At 39.6% G+C, this 14,864-nt stretch overlaps 1 protein-coding gene across 3 annotated transcripts in view; it reads right to left on the bottom strand.

Moving 5' to 3' along the window:
- CELF6 (CUGBP Elav-like family member 6) overlaps positions 1-14,864 on the bottom strand; it is a 605,900-nt gene that overhangs the window by 428,899 nt on the left and 162,137 nt on the right. For 2 of the 3 annotated variants that reach the window (XM_033920837.1, XM_033920836.1), the window contains exon 1: positions 14,372-14,618. The exons of the other annotated variant lie outside the window; for it this stretch is intronic. In XM_033920837.1, the coding sequence (XP_033776728.1) occupies positions 14,372-14,422 (51 nt within the window). In that variant the 5' untranslated portion in view covers positions 14,423-14,618. Of the gene's footprint in view, positions 1-14,371; positions 14,619-14,864 lie in introns of those variants that run through there. 3 annotated transcript variants of the gene reach the window in all.

Consider the following 14,864-nt stretch of genomic DNA (forward strand, 5'->3'; position numbering starts at 1 on the left):
GGTCCAGGTGTTTTATCACTTTTTAACTTGTTGATTTGGCTTAGTACATCTTCCAGTTTCACCGAGATTTTTCAGTTCCTCCACATCACCCTTGAAAACCATTTCCAGTTCAGGTAGATCTCGTACAAATGCATATATAGTACATCTGCTCTTTTTTTAAAGGAAATTTTCACACAGCAAATTTCCTAATCACCAGCACGTCCAAGTGGCGATAATAAAAAAATGCCTTTCTGGATGTCTAGCAAGGTTACACAGCCTCTGTACATCCAGAGCTTGAGATGAGCATGGTGGAGGCATATTATGGGCAGGCTTTGGGCATGCATATGGGCAGGTTAGACTTGAATGTTTTGCAGTGATAATCGAACAGTTTTCAAGATGTCCTGGATTGAACTTAGACATTTGGACCTAGACCTGTTTTAGAAGCATCTAAGTGCCACAAAAGTACCCAAACTGACCAGATAACTACTGTAAATCAATCTTTCCCCACTTTAAGCTACACACTCAATCAAATTACTGTTGAATGGACTAATGCTTTTTCAATGGACATTCAGAATCCACCTTTTCATAATAGAATTGGTGATATTATGTGGTACTCCTCATCATTCCATCTTTATATTCAAGTGATTAATCTTTTTTTATAAAACTTTTTGTTATAAATTAGAATAACTTATCTTTTTATCTTTTATCATCGGTTCCCCTTCCTGACGCGTTTCGCATTTCTTTTTCAAGGTCGGGGGAACAAAGGTTAAGAGTAAACTTTATCCATTTCAATACTGCGTCGGGAAGGGGAACCGATGATAAAAGATAAAAAGATAAGTTATTCTAATTTATAACAAAAAGTTTTATAAAAAAAGATTAATCACTTGAATATAAAGATGGAATGATGAGGAGTACCACATAATATCACCAATTCTATTATGAAAAGGTGGATTCTGAATGTCCATTGAAAAAGCATTAGTCCATTCAACAGTAATTTGATTGAGTGTGTAGCTTAAAGTGGGGAAAGATTGATTTATTTATTGTATGGTGAGTCAGCTAACTGTGGTAGAATGCATCAAGGTAAGACACCCCCACACTCCCCCAGTGCTCACTGACCCCATTCCACTATACACCTGGTATGGGAAAGCCTAGTAGAACATCAGGTATGTAGAGTTGCCTGGTGGGTGGACTAGTGAACCTTAGAGAGGAGAACACAGGCCCATAAGATGCTTAATCTATGGTATTAAGTATGAGCCTATCAAAAACCACCCAAGCTCTACTATACTGCCATATAGGTGTCACCTGCAGCCATAAGAGCTATTGGGGTGGTGGATAGGTAGGTATAGTAGGTTTTGGGGGGGGGCTCACCTTAAACTATAAGAAGGTTATGGTGAGATATAGATCTGACACCCTTTATGTGAAGTTCACAGCAGTGCCCGCTAAAGGTACCCAACTTCTCTGTTGGAATGTCTATGTGGCCAATCCATTACTATGCTGGATCTGGATTGGAACATTTTGAGCATGGACATTTTTGTATTCAGAAATGGTCTAAAGAATTAGCTGTATGGTCTAAAGAGTTAAATGTATGTTTCCCAGACCCAATATCTGAACATCTTGGAGGATATGTTCAAAGTCCGACTAAGACTCACTATCAAAAATGCCCCTCCACTATTTTTTACAGAATACATATAAATCATGACTCTGCTTGTGCACTGGCCAAACCCCACCCCAGAATATGCCTAGACAAGAGTCATGTAAAAATATGTGCATTGTTGGCACCATGAGGTTGTGGGTTCAAACCCACACTGCTCCTTGTGACCCTGGGCAAGTCACTTCATCCTATTGCCCCAGGTACATTAGATAGTGTGAGCCCGCCAGGACAGACAGGGAAAAATGCTTGAGGTTCTGAATAAATTCATGTAAACTGTTCTGAGCTCCCCTGGGAGAATGGAAAAGTGCCTTTGTAAAATAAGCCCTTTAAGTGCTATGTTCTGGTTCTGCTCATGACCCCTCTGCTAAAGTCATCCAATTGGTATAGCCATATAATATGTTTATGTTTATTAAAAGTTTTAATCGTACTTTGGTTTATCAACAGCACGGTGTACAAAATACATAAAAACAAGAAATGAAAAGAATGTCATTTAAAATAGGAAAGCAAAGAAGAAAGACAAGAAAAGGAAATTAAATCCAAGTAATCTATAAATCTAAAAAAAACCCAAAAACAAAAAATAAACTAAAAAAACAATTTTTTTGTTTAAATCTTGTTTAAATCATTGCCAAAAAAAACTGGATCCCAAGTCACCAATCCTCTCATAAAAATGCGTCTTAACCATTGATCTGAATTTGACATAAGATAACTCGGAACGAATTATGATATGCTTCGGTCTGCCAAGCTTTTTACTCTTGCTGCTGCCCTGCCTATACTATTTGCCCCTATTTCTGAGCCACACCTTCTGCCTATAGCTGTACTCGCTTGACTTCTTTGACGCTTCTGGTTGTTTTTATCGCGATTATGTTTTTCATGTGTTTGTTTTCTCTGTACCTTGCCTTGGAATAAAGGTGGGTTATACATTTTGAACCAATGAAATGACATACAGTGACTGTTTCCACCAACGTTCTAGCTCCAATTATCAACTCTATATTTCAGCCTCGCTTGCTCACATTTCACTCGTTCTACCCACATCATCCAAAATGCTGCTCTCATGACTTATGACACCAAACTATTAATGGAACTGTGCTCTGGAAATTTTCCTGCGATCAACCTCACTTTTCACATAAGAATTTTTATGCATTTTCAAAATACCTTGACCTTATGCTTCCTACCATGCCCAGTGTATTCATCAAAACCTATTCATATGCACAGTCATGTGTTATTACAAATACACAGCAGACTACGTTTTAGAGCCTTTATCTGTGGTCGCCAATCCAAAGTGGCATTAGGGCTTCTTTTTCTTCCTGCTTGGGAGCTATGATTTATTTTTTCAGTATATTGATTTTAACTGGTGTTGCTTTAGGCTATGTCCAGAGCAGAATAGAAGATCTTGGATGTTATACAAGCAACAATGAAATAAATTATTAAAATTCATCTGATGGACCCGACTAAGATGTATTTGCTGCAATAAATCAAATGTACAGAAAGCATCACCGTGTAACTTGTGAACTGTGACAGCAAAAGGAGTCCATTTTTTTTAACTTAACTGGAATCTTTTTAGGCTATGACATCTGTTATTGGATGAACACAAAAGATATCAGGATCGATTAGTTCAACACTGCAACAGGCTTTAGAACTCTAAAATCAGTATGTCCTGAAAACAGGTGCTCCTTTAAAGAACTGCCCTCTATAAAGCAGTGCCTCCTATGATATAGGAGGGGACAGACTTAAAGATCTCAATATGTATACTTTGGAAGAATAACAAAGAAAGGGGTAAACACCAGGGAAATGAATGTAAACCAAAGTGACTTGACACAGGCTTTATTTCATAGAGAATGCCATCATCAGGAGTCCATACAGCATGAAAAGTATCTTAGCAGTTATGTAAGAGAAGGAGCTGTATTTAAAATCAAAGTTGTTATGAAACTTCCAAAGCACCATCCAGCAGTACTTTGGAAGAATGGCTGGAGAGAGGAGATTTTTTTTTTTTTTAAACTTATATCCTGCCTACACATCTCTAAGTGACTTACATAAAACATGCATAATAAAAGTAATTCACTAACTATTCAATTAAAATTAATACATAACATAACATTTATCCCAATTTCACAAAATCATAGCTGCATCTCCCTAAAAATGTGCATGTAGGAAAAAAATTTACTTTCAGCTGCATATTCATATAAATTGTAAAAAAAAAAAAAAAAAAAAGAAAGAAAGAACTGGTCTTACACAGTTAACATAAGCCTTCAAAAATATATGATTTCAATGCCTTTTTGAATTACATAGAGGATGAACATGCATGCAGTGAGCCAGGTAAAGTATTCAATAATAATGGCCCGGCAATTGAGAATGCACTCTCAGTTGTAATAGTATAATGCACCTGCCTCACATCTGGGACCGGTACTTCTGAAGCAGCATCAGATTGTAAAAATCTATCTGATGTCCACGGCGTAAATGCTCAGGAGGCAAGTCTCTTTCCATTGAAAGAAAGCTCTGGAATAAGGCAGCATAAGATGAGAGTGAAAGGGTACAGACTCAGGATCTACTTCTTTATGGAGAGGGTAGTGGATGTGTGAAACAGCCTCCTGGTGGAGATGATAGAGTCAAAGATTGTATCTGAATTCAAGAAAGCATGAGACAATCTCAGAAGATTTCTACAGAAGAATAAAGGTTAATAGATGGTATGGAAGAGCAGACTGGATAGGCCATGTGATTTTTATCTGCTGTCATTCTCTATGTTTCTATGTTTATGTCCTGAGGATCAAGGAGGCATTTGAGTATGCAGGGAGGAATCTTATCACATAAATATACTCAGTAGGTGCCTAGCACAAGGCACCTACCAGAAAGTGGGCATGATTGGGAGCAGATTGTGGGTGGATCTAGGGTGTGTTTTTCTTGTAGGCACTTAAAGTAGACTTAAGCACCAGCATTTAGGTCAAGAAAATCCTGGAATAAATAGGGGAATCTAAGTCCACTGTAGGTACCACTAGGCATTATTCTATAAATGGCACCTAACTGAAGATTGACAAGTGCTATGTGTTTCATTGCTCAGCATCTATGACTTGGGCACTGTTCATAGAATTGGGCCAAAACGATGGTCGGTAAAGCCTATCAAATTGGCCAATTCAAATTTTTTTAAGTGAATAAAATTTTGATATTATTGAGGCCACAAATCGGATTTTGTTCAGAAAGTTAGTCTCAAGCTTAATGTATCTATCACAGAAACAAATAAGAAACTTAAACACATAAGAGATGCCAGTAATCTTTGGATCTGAAGAGTCTCCGATACAAAATCTGTCTTCCTACCTGGCTTCATATCAGACAAATGTTGTCATTACTATTCAGTTGCTTTCTATAAACAATGCACTGATCCTTCTTGATAGTGTACCCAATTATAACAAATACTGGCTTATGATAAACTTAATCCAAATCCCCTAAAGTAATCCTTGTACAATTTTTAGGATCCATCAAGGTTGACTCTTAGCACATTTAAGCGTCCTTTTACCAAACTGTGGGGAAAAGTTGGCATTTAAAAGTTAGAGACCAAAGAAATCAAATTAGAAAAGCTTTTAATTCATTTTTCCAGTTATCCAGAGAAGGGAAAGGAAAGCCACTGACGAGAGGAAATTATTTGTTAGATAAAGGAGATTATAAAAGGTTGCAGGGGAAGCGTGAATGCTGATGGCCTTCTTTCTGAGGGAAAAGACTACAAAGAGAAAAGAGGTTTCTTTAACTACAGATTGTTTAAAGATACACCTTAAAAATGAATCAGTATCTTATCCTCTAATAGCATCATTTCCTAATTGTGGGCTGCATCATTAGCTGTAGCTCTGGCTATTAGTGGAAGAGATATGTAGGGTCTAGTGGTCATTGCCCAGTGATTTCAGTGAGCTCCCTACAGCAATTCAGAGCCTATGTACACTTTCCAATCACTTATTCTTGCTGGGCATTGCATGACTGCTGGGCAGGATATATATACCTAGCAATGTGGAATTAAAATGTAAATATAGTACGAGTCCAAAACAAACCACCGGGACAAGATTCTTAAAATTCCTGTTGACTGCCTCAATACCAGTTTCCATGGAAACATTTTAAAATATAGACAGACAGTCATAGTAATAATCCTTTTAACTTCTCTAACCATGACATTATCTTCTTAACTATTTATTTGCCAGTAAGGCTCGTTGATTAAACACTCTCTCAAGCCCCTCATTCTTTGACTATGGAAAGTGACGACGAGGTCACTGTAATGAGTAGTTAGCTTTTATAGGTTGCGGAAAGGGCTTACAAATATGTCTCCCAAGGTTCTGCTTTCTCTACCATCCCCAGCCCAATGCAAGGTTTAATGTTGCAGTCCAGCTGTTTGCATTATACGAGTTGCATGGGTTGACATGTTTATTAACCAATCATATTTTCTTTATTGGAGGAGACGCAGATATCACACAATTCTAAAGCATTAGGAACAGCAGTGGCAGGCAGAATGCTAAGATAATATTTCTCAATTCTTGGACTCTAAGAATGCAGCAAAGGAGGAAAACATCCAGCAATTACGAAGGGGAGACTAATATTTAACAATGGCAGGAATACATATGTTTTCCAGTGCTGAGATTTTAAGAAAAGCAGTGACAGGAGATACTAATAATTTGTCTATTTTGGTAGGATGCAAAAGAAATGAACTGTTCAGAATAATTATGACAAGCATAGCCATTTCCCGTCTTCAGCTACAAAGAGGTCTGGTTTTCAGGGTAACCTAAATTTGCAAAAATTCTCCAGTTTATTAGATAAAAAGTATCTTATAAATATTTATCTGTGAATAACTGTGCTACGAATGGATCTGACTACATAAAGCTGCTGTCCAAGGTTCTGAAATCCAGCCCTGGTTTGGAATGAAATCTATTTAAATGGAGTATTTATTACAGTGAGGTAAAAGTCAGGCTTTTATCGCGCCTTAATTTCCCCTGGGAGTGACTAAACTGTAGTAGCTCAGTACTGCAAGTTAGTCACTCCTGCAGTATATGAATAGTGCAAATTATGATCAGCTTTGCAAGTTGTACTCGTCACAGGACCTGGGAGCATCAGATGCTAAGCTATGACCTGATGATTCTGGGAACCTCTTAAAAGGACAATTGCAAATTCAACTGCTGTCCCTACTCCCCCTTATCTCTGATTCCCCCCCCCCCATGTCCCCTATACATGCTACTTTCCTGATAGCTCTCTCTACACATCCCCTCTCCAGATGTTCCCAATCACTAAAAGCACCCCCACCTTTATTAATCCCTGGCATTTAGTGGGGTTGGAACAGGAGTGATTCCAGTTTCTCCTTTCCTACACTTGCCAGAGTTGGGTTCAAAATAATGCCAGCAACCCTTAGTTGTAGTACCATTAGGATTTAAGCTGTCATATAAAGGTCTTTTACTACCATTAGAGGTCATTGGCACCATTTTGAAATTGACACTAGCAAGGGGCAGGAACAACTAGGAATTGATCTTGCCCTGACCGCACTAGACATAGAAACAAAGTAACATAGAATGTGACTATAACTGAAGTCTACAGGGAGAAAAATATACACTATCCAAACTTGAAAATCAAACTCCCAACATCTAATACACAATCAATGAACTAACAATTAGTGAAAGAAATTAAAATTTAGTAATATATTTTGCAGCTTGGTGCTGCTCAATATCATTCTATACTGGGAACTTAAAAGTTCTCTACAGTGGCACAATAGTTACATCATAAGTTGTTCAAAATGAAGAATGTTTTTACAACAGTTCCAATGTGCAGGATTGTTTCCTCTCAAGTAGGAGGAATAAATAGAAGATGCAACAGAAAGTGTGAATAAAATCAGTGTAAAGGCATCACCTTCATCAGGAATATGAAAAGGTTTCTAAGCAACGTATTATAAACCCCAGCATTAGAAAGAGCAGAAGGAATAGTAAACTCCCCAAAGCTTTCTTCAAACCAAAAAGGTATGTCGGCATCGTATACTGTAGATTTTAATTTTGGATACATGCATGTAACGGAAGAATTGCTTCTGGCAATCATTACTATGTCGTGTATATTCCAAATAAAACGTGGAAGAGGAATGCCTCAATGCTACTCATGCGCTTGAAAATGCCATAACTGATATTATTATTCTTAAGCTACCCAGAGGATTCTTGTTTAGAGGATAGCGGTAAAAAATTACTCAGTAATAAGCAGAGGGAGAAATGTTTTACTGATGTAGAGTGACATTTTAGAAAGGAATTAAAGTGTCCTGTCCAGGTCATGACAACTTAAGTTGTGCTAATATTTTAATGCAGGATCTACCAATATAGAACCTGTTCTAATATATACAGTGAGATATGCCAGTATACATACCTGTATGTTAGACATTTTAGATACATATGGAAGCCCTTTGGATTCAACCGGAAGGGCTGATAACATTGGGTGAGCATTCCAGTTAAGGGGAAGGAAAATTGTGAATAAGGTTTGGTGGGAGGGGGAGTTATAAAGTTTGAAGAGGAAGGGGTAAGTGGGACAAAGTTAATTAATTAGGGGTTAAATAATTAAGGTGCTGGGAAGAAGAGAAAGAAGGGGATTGGTCACTAATGGTAGAGAAAAAAAAGGAAGGAGTGGATTGATGACTTGGGGAAGTAGTGATGGGATTAAGAGGAAAGAAAATTTAGGAGTTTTGGGCAGGAACAAACTTTGGGGGTGATAAGGGTGGTTGGAGGCTGTCCTGCTCACCCTCCCTTGGTTGGGAGGTGGGGAGTTGATGGGGTAGAAGGGATAGGATGCAGTCACAGCTAGCAAGAAAAGAAGGGTGGGGAGGAAAAGAAGGTTGATGAAATTGGGGTAAGATAGGTGGTTGAGTTTAAGTTAAGCTCATGTCTGATACTGGCATGAGTTGGAGCATGGCCTTGCAGTACCGCAGGTCATGCATTTTTGAGGTAAAGAAAACCGTTGAAGAGATTGTTTGACCTAAATGGTTACGTAACCATCTAGCTGGGGTGGTTATTTAATATTGTTTGATATTTGCTTTAGCATGATGTTACTATTGTTTGAAATTGTGGTTGTAATAAAGCTGCAGCCAATGTTCTACCATTGATGATATTGTCTGGATTTTAATTTTTGGGAGGTGTATGAAGTAAGTAGGAGTGATTGGAATTACAAGTGCCAATATTAATGTCTATTTTTTCTGATGTTGTCACAGAGCCAGAATTGCTTTGGAGGGGGTGAGGGGAAGAAACACTGGAAGACTAAAAGGGTGATCACTGAAATTAAACAGATCAAAGATAAGACTTCTATCTATGAAGCCTGATCTCACCGGTTATCTTATATAGCAGGCACTGAATATCAGCATCTGGCTGCATAGGTCTCCTAAGTCAGCTGGTTTAAGAACATAATAGCATAAGAGTTGCCATATTGAGACAGACCAAAGGTCCATGACGCCCAGTAGCCCATTCTCATGGTGGCCAATCTAGGTCTCTAGTACCTAGCCAAAACCCAAGGAGTAGCAACATTCCATGCTACCAATCCAGGGCAAGCAATGGCTTCCCCCCATGTCTCTCTATAAGCTTTGGTGAACTTTTTGTAGAATACATGCGACATTGTAAATATCATGGCTTGGGTGTCACAATTCCCATCCAGACATGGGGGCAATTCTGTAACATAGGTTTTAACATTCACATGCCAATTACATGCATAAATGTTTGGAATAATGGTATTTTTATGCATATGTGTGCACATATGCATGCAACTACCAATATACTGCTTAGGCACTCTTCTGTAAATACCTGCTTAACTTACATAGCTCATATTTCCAAGGGGGTATACACATGAGCAGAGCTCAAGAGTGGGGCTCAAACATATGTGCACCATTTACAAAATACCGTAAGTGACATGGTTATCTGCAGCACATAAATGCTTATATACCAGCCCTATGATTGGTGTAAGTGCTTGTGCATGAGTGATTTGTGAGTATATACCCGATTATGGTAGTACTCTCTAAAGCAGTGGTTCCCAACCCTGGCCTGGAGAACCACCAGGCCAATCGGGTTTTCAGGCTAGCCCTAATGAATATGCATGGAGCAGATTTGCATGCCTGTCACTTCCATTATATGCAAATCTCTCTCATTCATATTCATTAGGGCTAGCCTGAAAACCCGATTGGCCTGGTGGTCCTCCAGGACAGGGTTGGGAATCACTGCTCTAAAAGGAAAGTAATTGTCTAATTTCCTTTAGAGAATAGGCTCCTAGGCCCTGATTCTGTAAAAGACGCCTACTTAATTTTATAATTGGCACTGATAATTGAAAGCACCATTAAAAGCCAACTAAAAAATAGGCGCCTAACTCAGTTGATGTCTATTACTTCGAGGTAGAATTGTGTACAATTCTGGAGACTGCACCTTCAAAAAGATATAAACAGGATGTGGCGTCGGTTCAGAGGAAGGCTACTAAAATGGTTGGTGGTCTTCATCATAAGGCATATGGGGACAGACTTAAGATCTCAATATGTATAACTTTGGAGGAAAGGCAGGAAAGGGGCGATAATAATAACAATAGTTTATTTTTATATACTGCCAAACCGTCAGTTCATGGCGGTTCACAACAACAATGCAATAGTCGTTAGTAGTACAAAGTCATGCCGCAATGTTACAATAAAACAACACAAGTCTAAGTAATACAACACTAGGCTAAGAAATAACAGCAACCTAAAACATTGTTAAAAATAGAATTCGGATTGATCATACAAATTCATCAAATAATCGATTAAGAAGTAATTAATAAAGATTAAAAATTAAAATCAATTCTGTGTTTCATGTTTTTTTTTAAATAGATAAGTTTTAAGTTCTTTCTGAAATTGATAATAGGAAAGGGATGAGGAAATAAGAAAGTTAGAATTCATTAATCCAGCCTGGAATGCCAAGGTCCTATCTAAATTTTTTTTTTTTTATAACATCATGCTTTTACTGTCGGAAAAGAGACGTTTAAATACCTAAGTAGCATAAATGCACACGAGGCGAGTCTCATTTGAAAGGAAGCTCCAGAAGGCATAGGATAAAGTTAAGAAGTGATAAGCTCAGGAGTAATCTAAGGAATTTTATTATTTTTTTTTTTTTTTACAGGAGGGTGGTAGATGCATGGAATAGCCTCCTGGAAAATGTGGTGGAGACGAAGACTGAGGGCTCCTTTTACTGAGCTGCGCTAGCGGTTTTAGCATGCGCTTAGAGCATACTTCAATGCCCCGTGCGTTAGACGCCAACGCCTCCATTGAGCTGGCGTTAGTTTTTCCACATAGCACGGGGGATTAGCGCACGCGCTAAAAATGCTACCGCAGCTTAGTAAAAGAAGCCCTGAATCTGAATTAAAGAAATCCTGGGACAGGCACGTGGGATCTCCTAGGGAGAGGAGGAGGGAATGGATACTGCTGATGGGCCATTTGGCCTTTATCTGCCATCATATTTCTGCCTCTGTGTTTCTAAGGCGCCTATTGGCAAGTAGGCATACAAAGGGGCAGATTCAGGTTGGAGTGGAATGACTTAGGCACTGGTAGGCACCTATCTTAGGTGCACTCATTTAGGCCAAGAAAAGCCTGGCCTAAAGGGCAGTGTGCCTAATGATTTAATGCCTACCAGTACTGATAGGCATGATTCCATAAGCAGCTCCTAGCAAATGAGCGACAACCACACCGAATGGTAGCTAGGAGCTAGATGAAAGGACCAGAGTGGAATTGTCCAAATAAAAGACATGTGCACTTAACAAAGGGGGTCCTCCAATCCGTCTGATGATATGAAGATCTTTATTGTTCAAAACATCTAAATGACACATTCACGACTCAATGACTCGACATGCACATGTTTCGGCCCTCAGGCCTGCCTCAGGAGTCTTAAAAGACGTGATAGATGAAGTGCACGATACAGTGGCACGCAGTTGGGTCTGGCTTAAAAGGTCAAGCATGAAAGAATACCATATCGCGTATTAGTCGAGTGCTAACGATCGTCACCAAGAGTCAATTATAGAATCAGGGCCATGCTGCTCCATCTGGATGCCTAGTTGCAGGCACCTGCTTGTAGAGTTGTCTTTTCTATGCGAAATGTGGCTTTAATTGTTCTTATAAACAAAATCATCTTATACCAATTATGTACATTAAAAAAAAAACATACTGGGAATTTTAAGTTGTTCAAAATGAAGAATGTTTTTACAACAGTTCTAATGTGCAGGATTGTTTCCTCTCAACTAGGAGGAATAAATAGAAGATGCAACAGAAAGTGTGAATAAAATCAGTGTAAAGGCATCACCTTCATCAGGAATATGGAAAAAGTTTCTAAACAACATATTATAAACCCCAGTATTAGAAAGAGCAGCAGAATAGTAAACTCCCCAAAGGTTTCTTCAAACCAAAAAGGTATGTCGGCATCATATAGATTTTCATTTTGGATGCATGCATGTAGCAGAAGAATTGCTTCTAGCAACCATTACTATGTCGTGTATATTCCATATAAAATGTGGAAGAGAGGAATGCCTCAATGCTACTCATGTGCTTGAAAATGCCATAACTGTTCTTAAGCTACACAGAGGATTCCTGTATATAGGACAGCTGTAAAAATTACTCAATAATAAGCAGAGGGAGAAATGTTTTACTGATGTAGAGTGACATTTTAGGAAGGAATTGAGGTGTCCTGTCCAGGTCATGACATCTTAAGTTGTGCTAATATTTTAATGCCAGGATCTACCAATGTAGAACCTGTTCTAAGATATACAGTGAAATATGCTGGTACACACACCAGTATGTTAGACATTTTAGATACATATGGAAGCCCTCTGGATTCAACTGGAAAGGCTGATAACATTGGGCGAGCACTCCGGTTGATAAGAGGAAGGAAAATTGGGAATAAGGTTTGGTAGGAGGGGGGGGGGGAGTTATAAAGGTTGAAAAGGAAGGGGTAAGTGGGACAGAGTTAATTAATTAGGGGTTAAATAATTAAGGTGCTGGGAAGAAGAGAAAGAAGGGGATTGGTTACTAAAGTTAGAGAAAAAAAAAGGAAGGTGTGGATTGGTGACTTGGAGAAGTAGGGATGGGATTAAGAGGAAAGAAAATTTAGGAGTTTTGGGCAGGAACAAACTGGGTTTTTTTTTTGTTGGGGTGGGAGGCTGTCCTGCCCACCCTCCGTTGGTTGGGAGGTGGGGAGTTGATGGGGTAGAAGGGATAGGACGCAGTCACAGCCAGCAAGAAAAGAAGGGTGGGGGAGAGAAATAAGGTTGATGAAATTGGGGTAAGATGGGTGGTTGAGTTTAAGTTAAGCTCATGTCTGATATACGCTTGGAGCAGGGCCTTGTGGTACTGCAGGTCATGTATTTTTGGGGTAAGGAAAATAGTTGAAGATTGTTTGACCTAAATGATTACGTAACCATCTAGCTGGGGGTGGTTAGGTAAAGTTGTTTGATATTTGCTTCAGTATAATGTTAGTGTTACTGTTTGGAATGGTGGTTGTAATAAATCTGCGACCAATTTTCTGCCACTGATGAGATTGTCTGGAGTTTAATTTTTGGGAGGTGCATGAAGTAAGTAGGAGTGACTGGAACTGCGAGTGTCTATGTTTTCTGATGCTGTCACAGAGCCCACTATCCTTGGCCAGAATCGCTTTAGAGGGGGGTGAGGGGAAGAAACACTGGAAGACTAAAGGGTGATCGCTGAAATTAAACTAGTCAAAGATAAGACAGCTATTTATGAAACCTGATTTCACCAGTTATCTTATATAGTCAGACTCTGAATATCAGGCACCTTTCTGCATAAATCTCTTAAGTCAGCTGGTTTAAAAATATAAGAGCTTAAGAGTCGCCACACTGAGACAGACAAAAGATCCGTCAAGCCCAGCATCCTGTTTCCAATAGTGGCCAACCCAAGTCGCAAGTACCTGATGTCACCAGTTGGGTTCGCAAGGAGACTGCGGGGGTCCACCGACAGGTGGCAGCACGACCCTGGCGTGGCTCCCAAAGGGGGGGGGGGAGACCCTACACAGTAATTCAGTTCTCTGGTGTAATAATAATAAATCAAAAAGCTCTCAGACCATTGCAGTAAATTTAATAATAAAACCCCCCACAAAAAACTGTTTTACTGGCTTTCACGCAACAAGCACACAGTTCATAATCCAACATGCACAACTCAAGCTCTGCCCCAGGTAAGTAGCTTCAAGTTCATAATCATGTCCTGGGCAGCTCCATATAGGAAAAAAGGAAAAGCAAAAATCCAACAGCAATTCCGCTAAACGCTTTGGAGACCTGGGCTTTAGATTATCACAGCCCTGAGCTTCACCAGGCTCTTGCGATTTAAACAACAATAAAAAAAACTTCAGCGCAATGCAGTTCAAACTTTGCCTCTCTAGGCTGTAGCAACTCTCCAGTCCCTGGGGACTGGGAACAGAATTACTGGGTTCACTTTTAATAATGGTTTTTAACAAGTACCTACAAAATTCCCAACCCTCCCCAATTCTGGAAGTCACCCTGTTGCAATGCAGCAAACAAATAAACAAAAAAAAACCCCACACACCAGCTTCCTTAGTGCTCAGTCCCAGCTGGTGTACAGCAACTCAATTAAGGCTCTGCACAACCCAAGCTCAGTTCAGCCCAGCCCCCACTCCAACTTCTTAAATGCAGTTCTTTGATAACCAGTTCATTCAGCACATTGTCCCAGCAAAATATCTCAGATAAAAAAAAACAGGCAAAAATAAGTTACTGGCAAGAAACTGCCAAACTCACATCCATTTGTTCTGCTGTGTCTCCAGGCATTTCACAGGCTGTTATCTCCATATTTTCTTCCAGGGCTTCCAACTCTGGAGTATCATGGGGTGCAGGGCCCTTGCCTGGCCAGAAAAGCCCTATCTGCTAGGTTTTCCTGAGCTGCCTGCTTCACACTCTTTGAGAGCTGTTTTAAACTGTTAAAGCCACTCCCTAGCTTAGGTGGCTAGGGCACAGGTCTGTAAGCTCTCTGGCTCCCTCTCGGTTCATTGGGTATATTACAGTTTGGGAACTTTTTAAGGGATCTTGCTCTCCTGACAGGCTCTGGCTCTAGAATGGGTTCTGGGTCAGAGTCAAGCTCATTCCCCTCAAGATAGGCAGCCCTGTCCTCTACAGCGTCTGAGGCTCTACCTTCAGCTGGTTTCCTGCCTCGGGGAACTGGTTTAGCACCTGACTTAACCCTGACAGGTTCATCCTTAGAGATGGAAATGTCACACTGGCAAGACCCCATAGA

This window comes from Geotrypetes seraphini, chromosome 14 (genome assembly GCF_902459505.1).
Source record: "Geotrypetes seraphini chromosome 14, aGeoSer1.1, whole genome shotgun sequence".
Classification (NCBI taxonomy): Eukaryota; Metazoa; Chordata; class Amphibia; order Gymnophiona; family Dermophiidae; genus Geotrypetes; species Geotrypetes seraphini.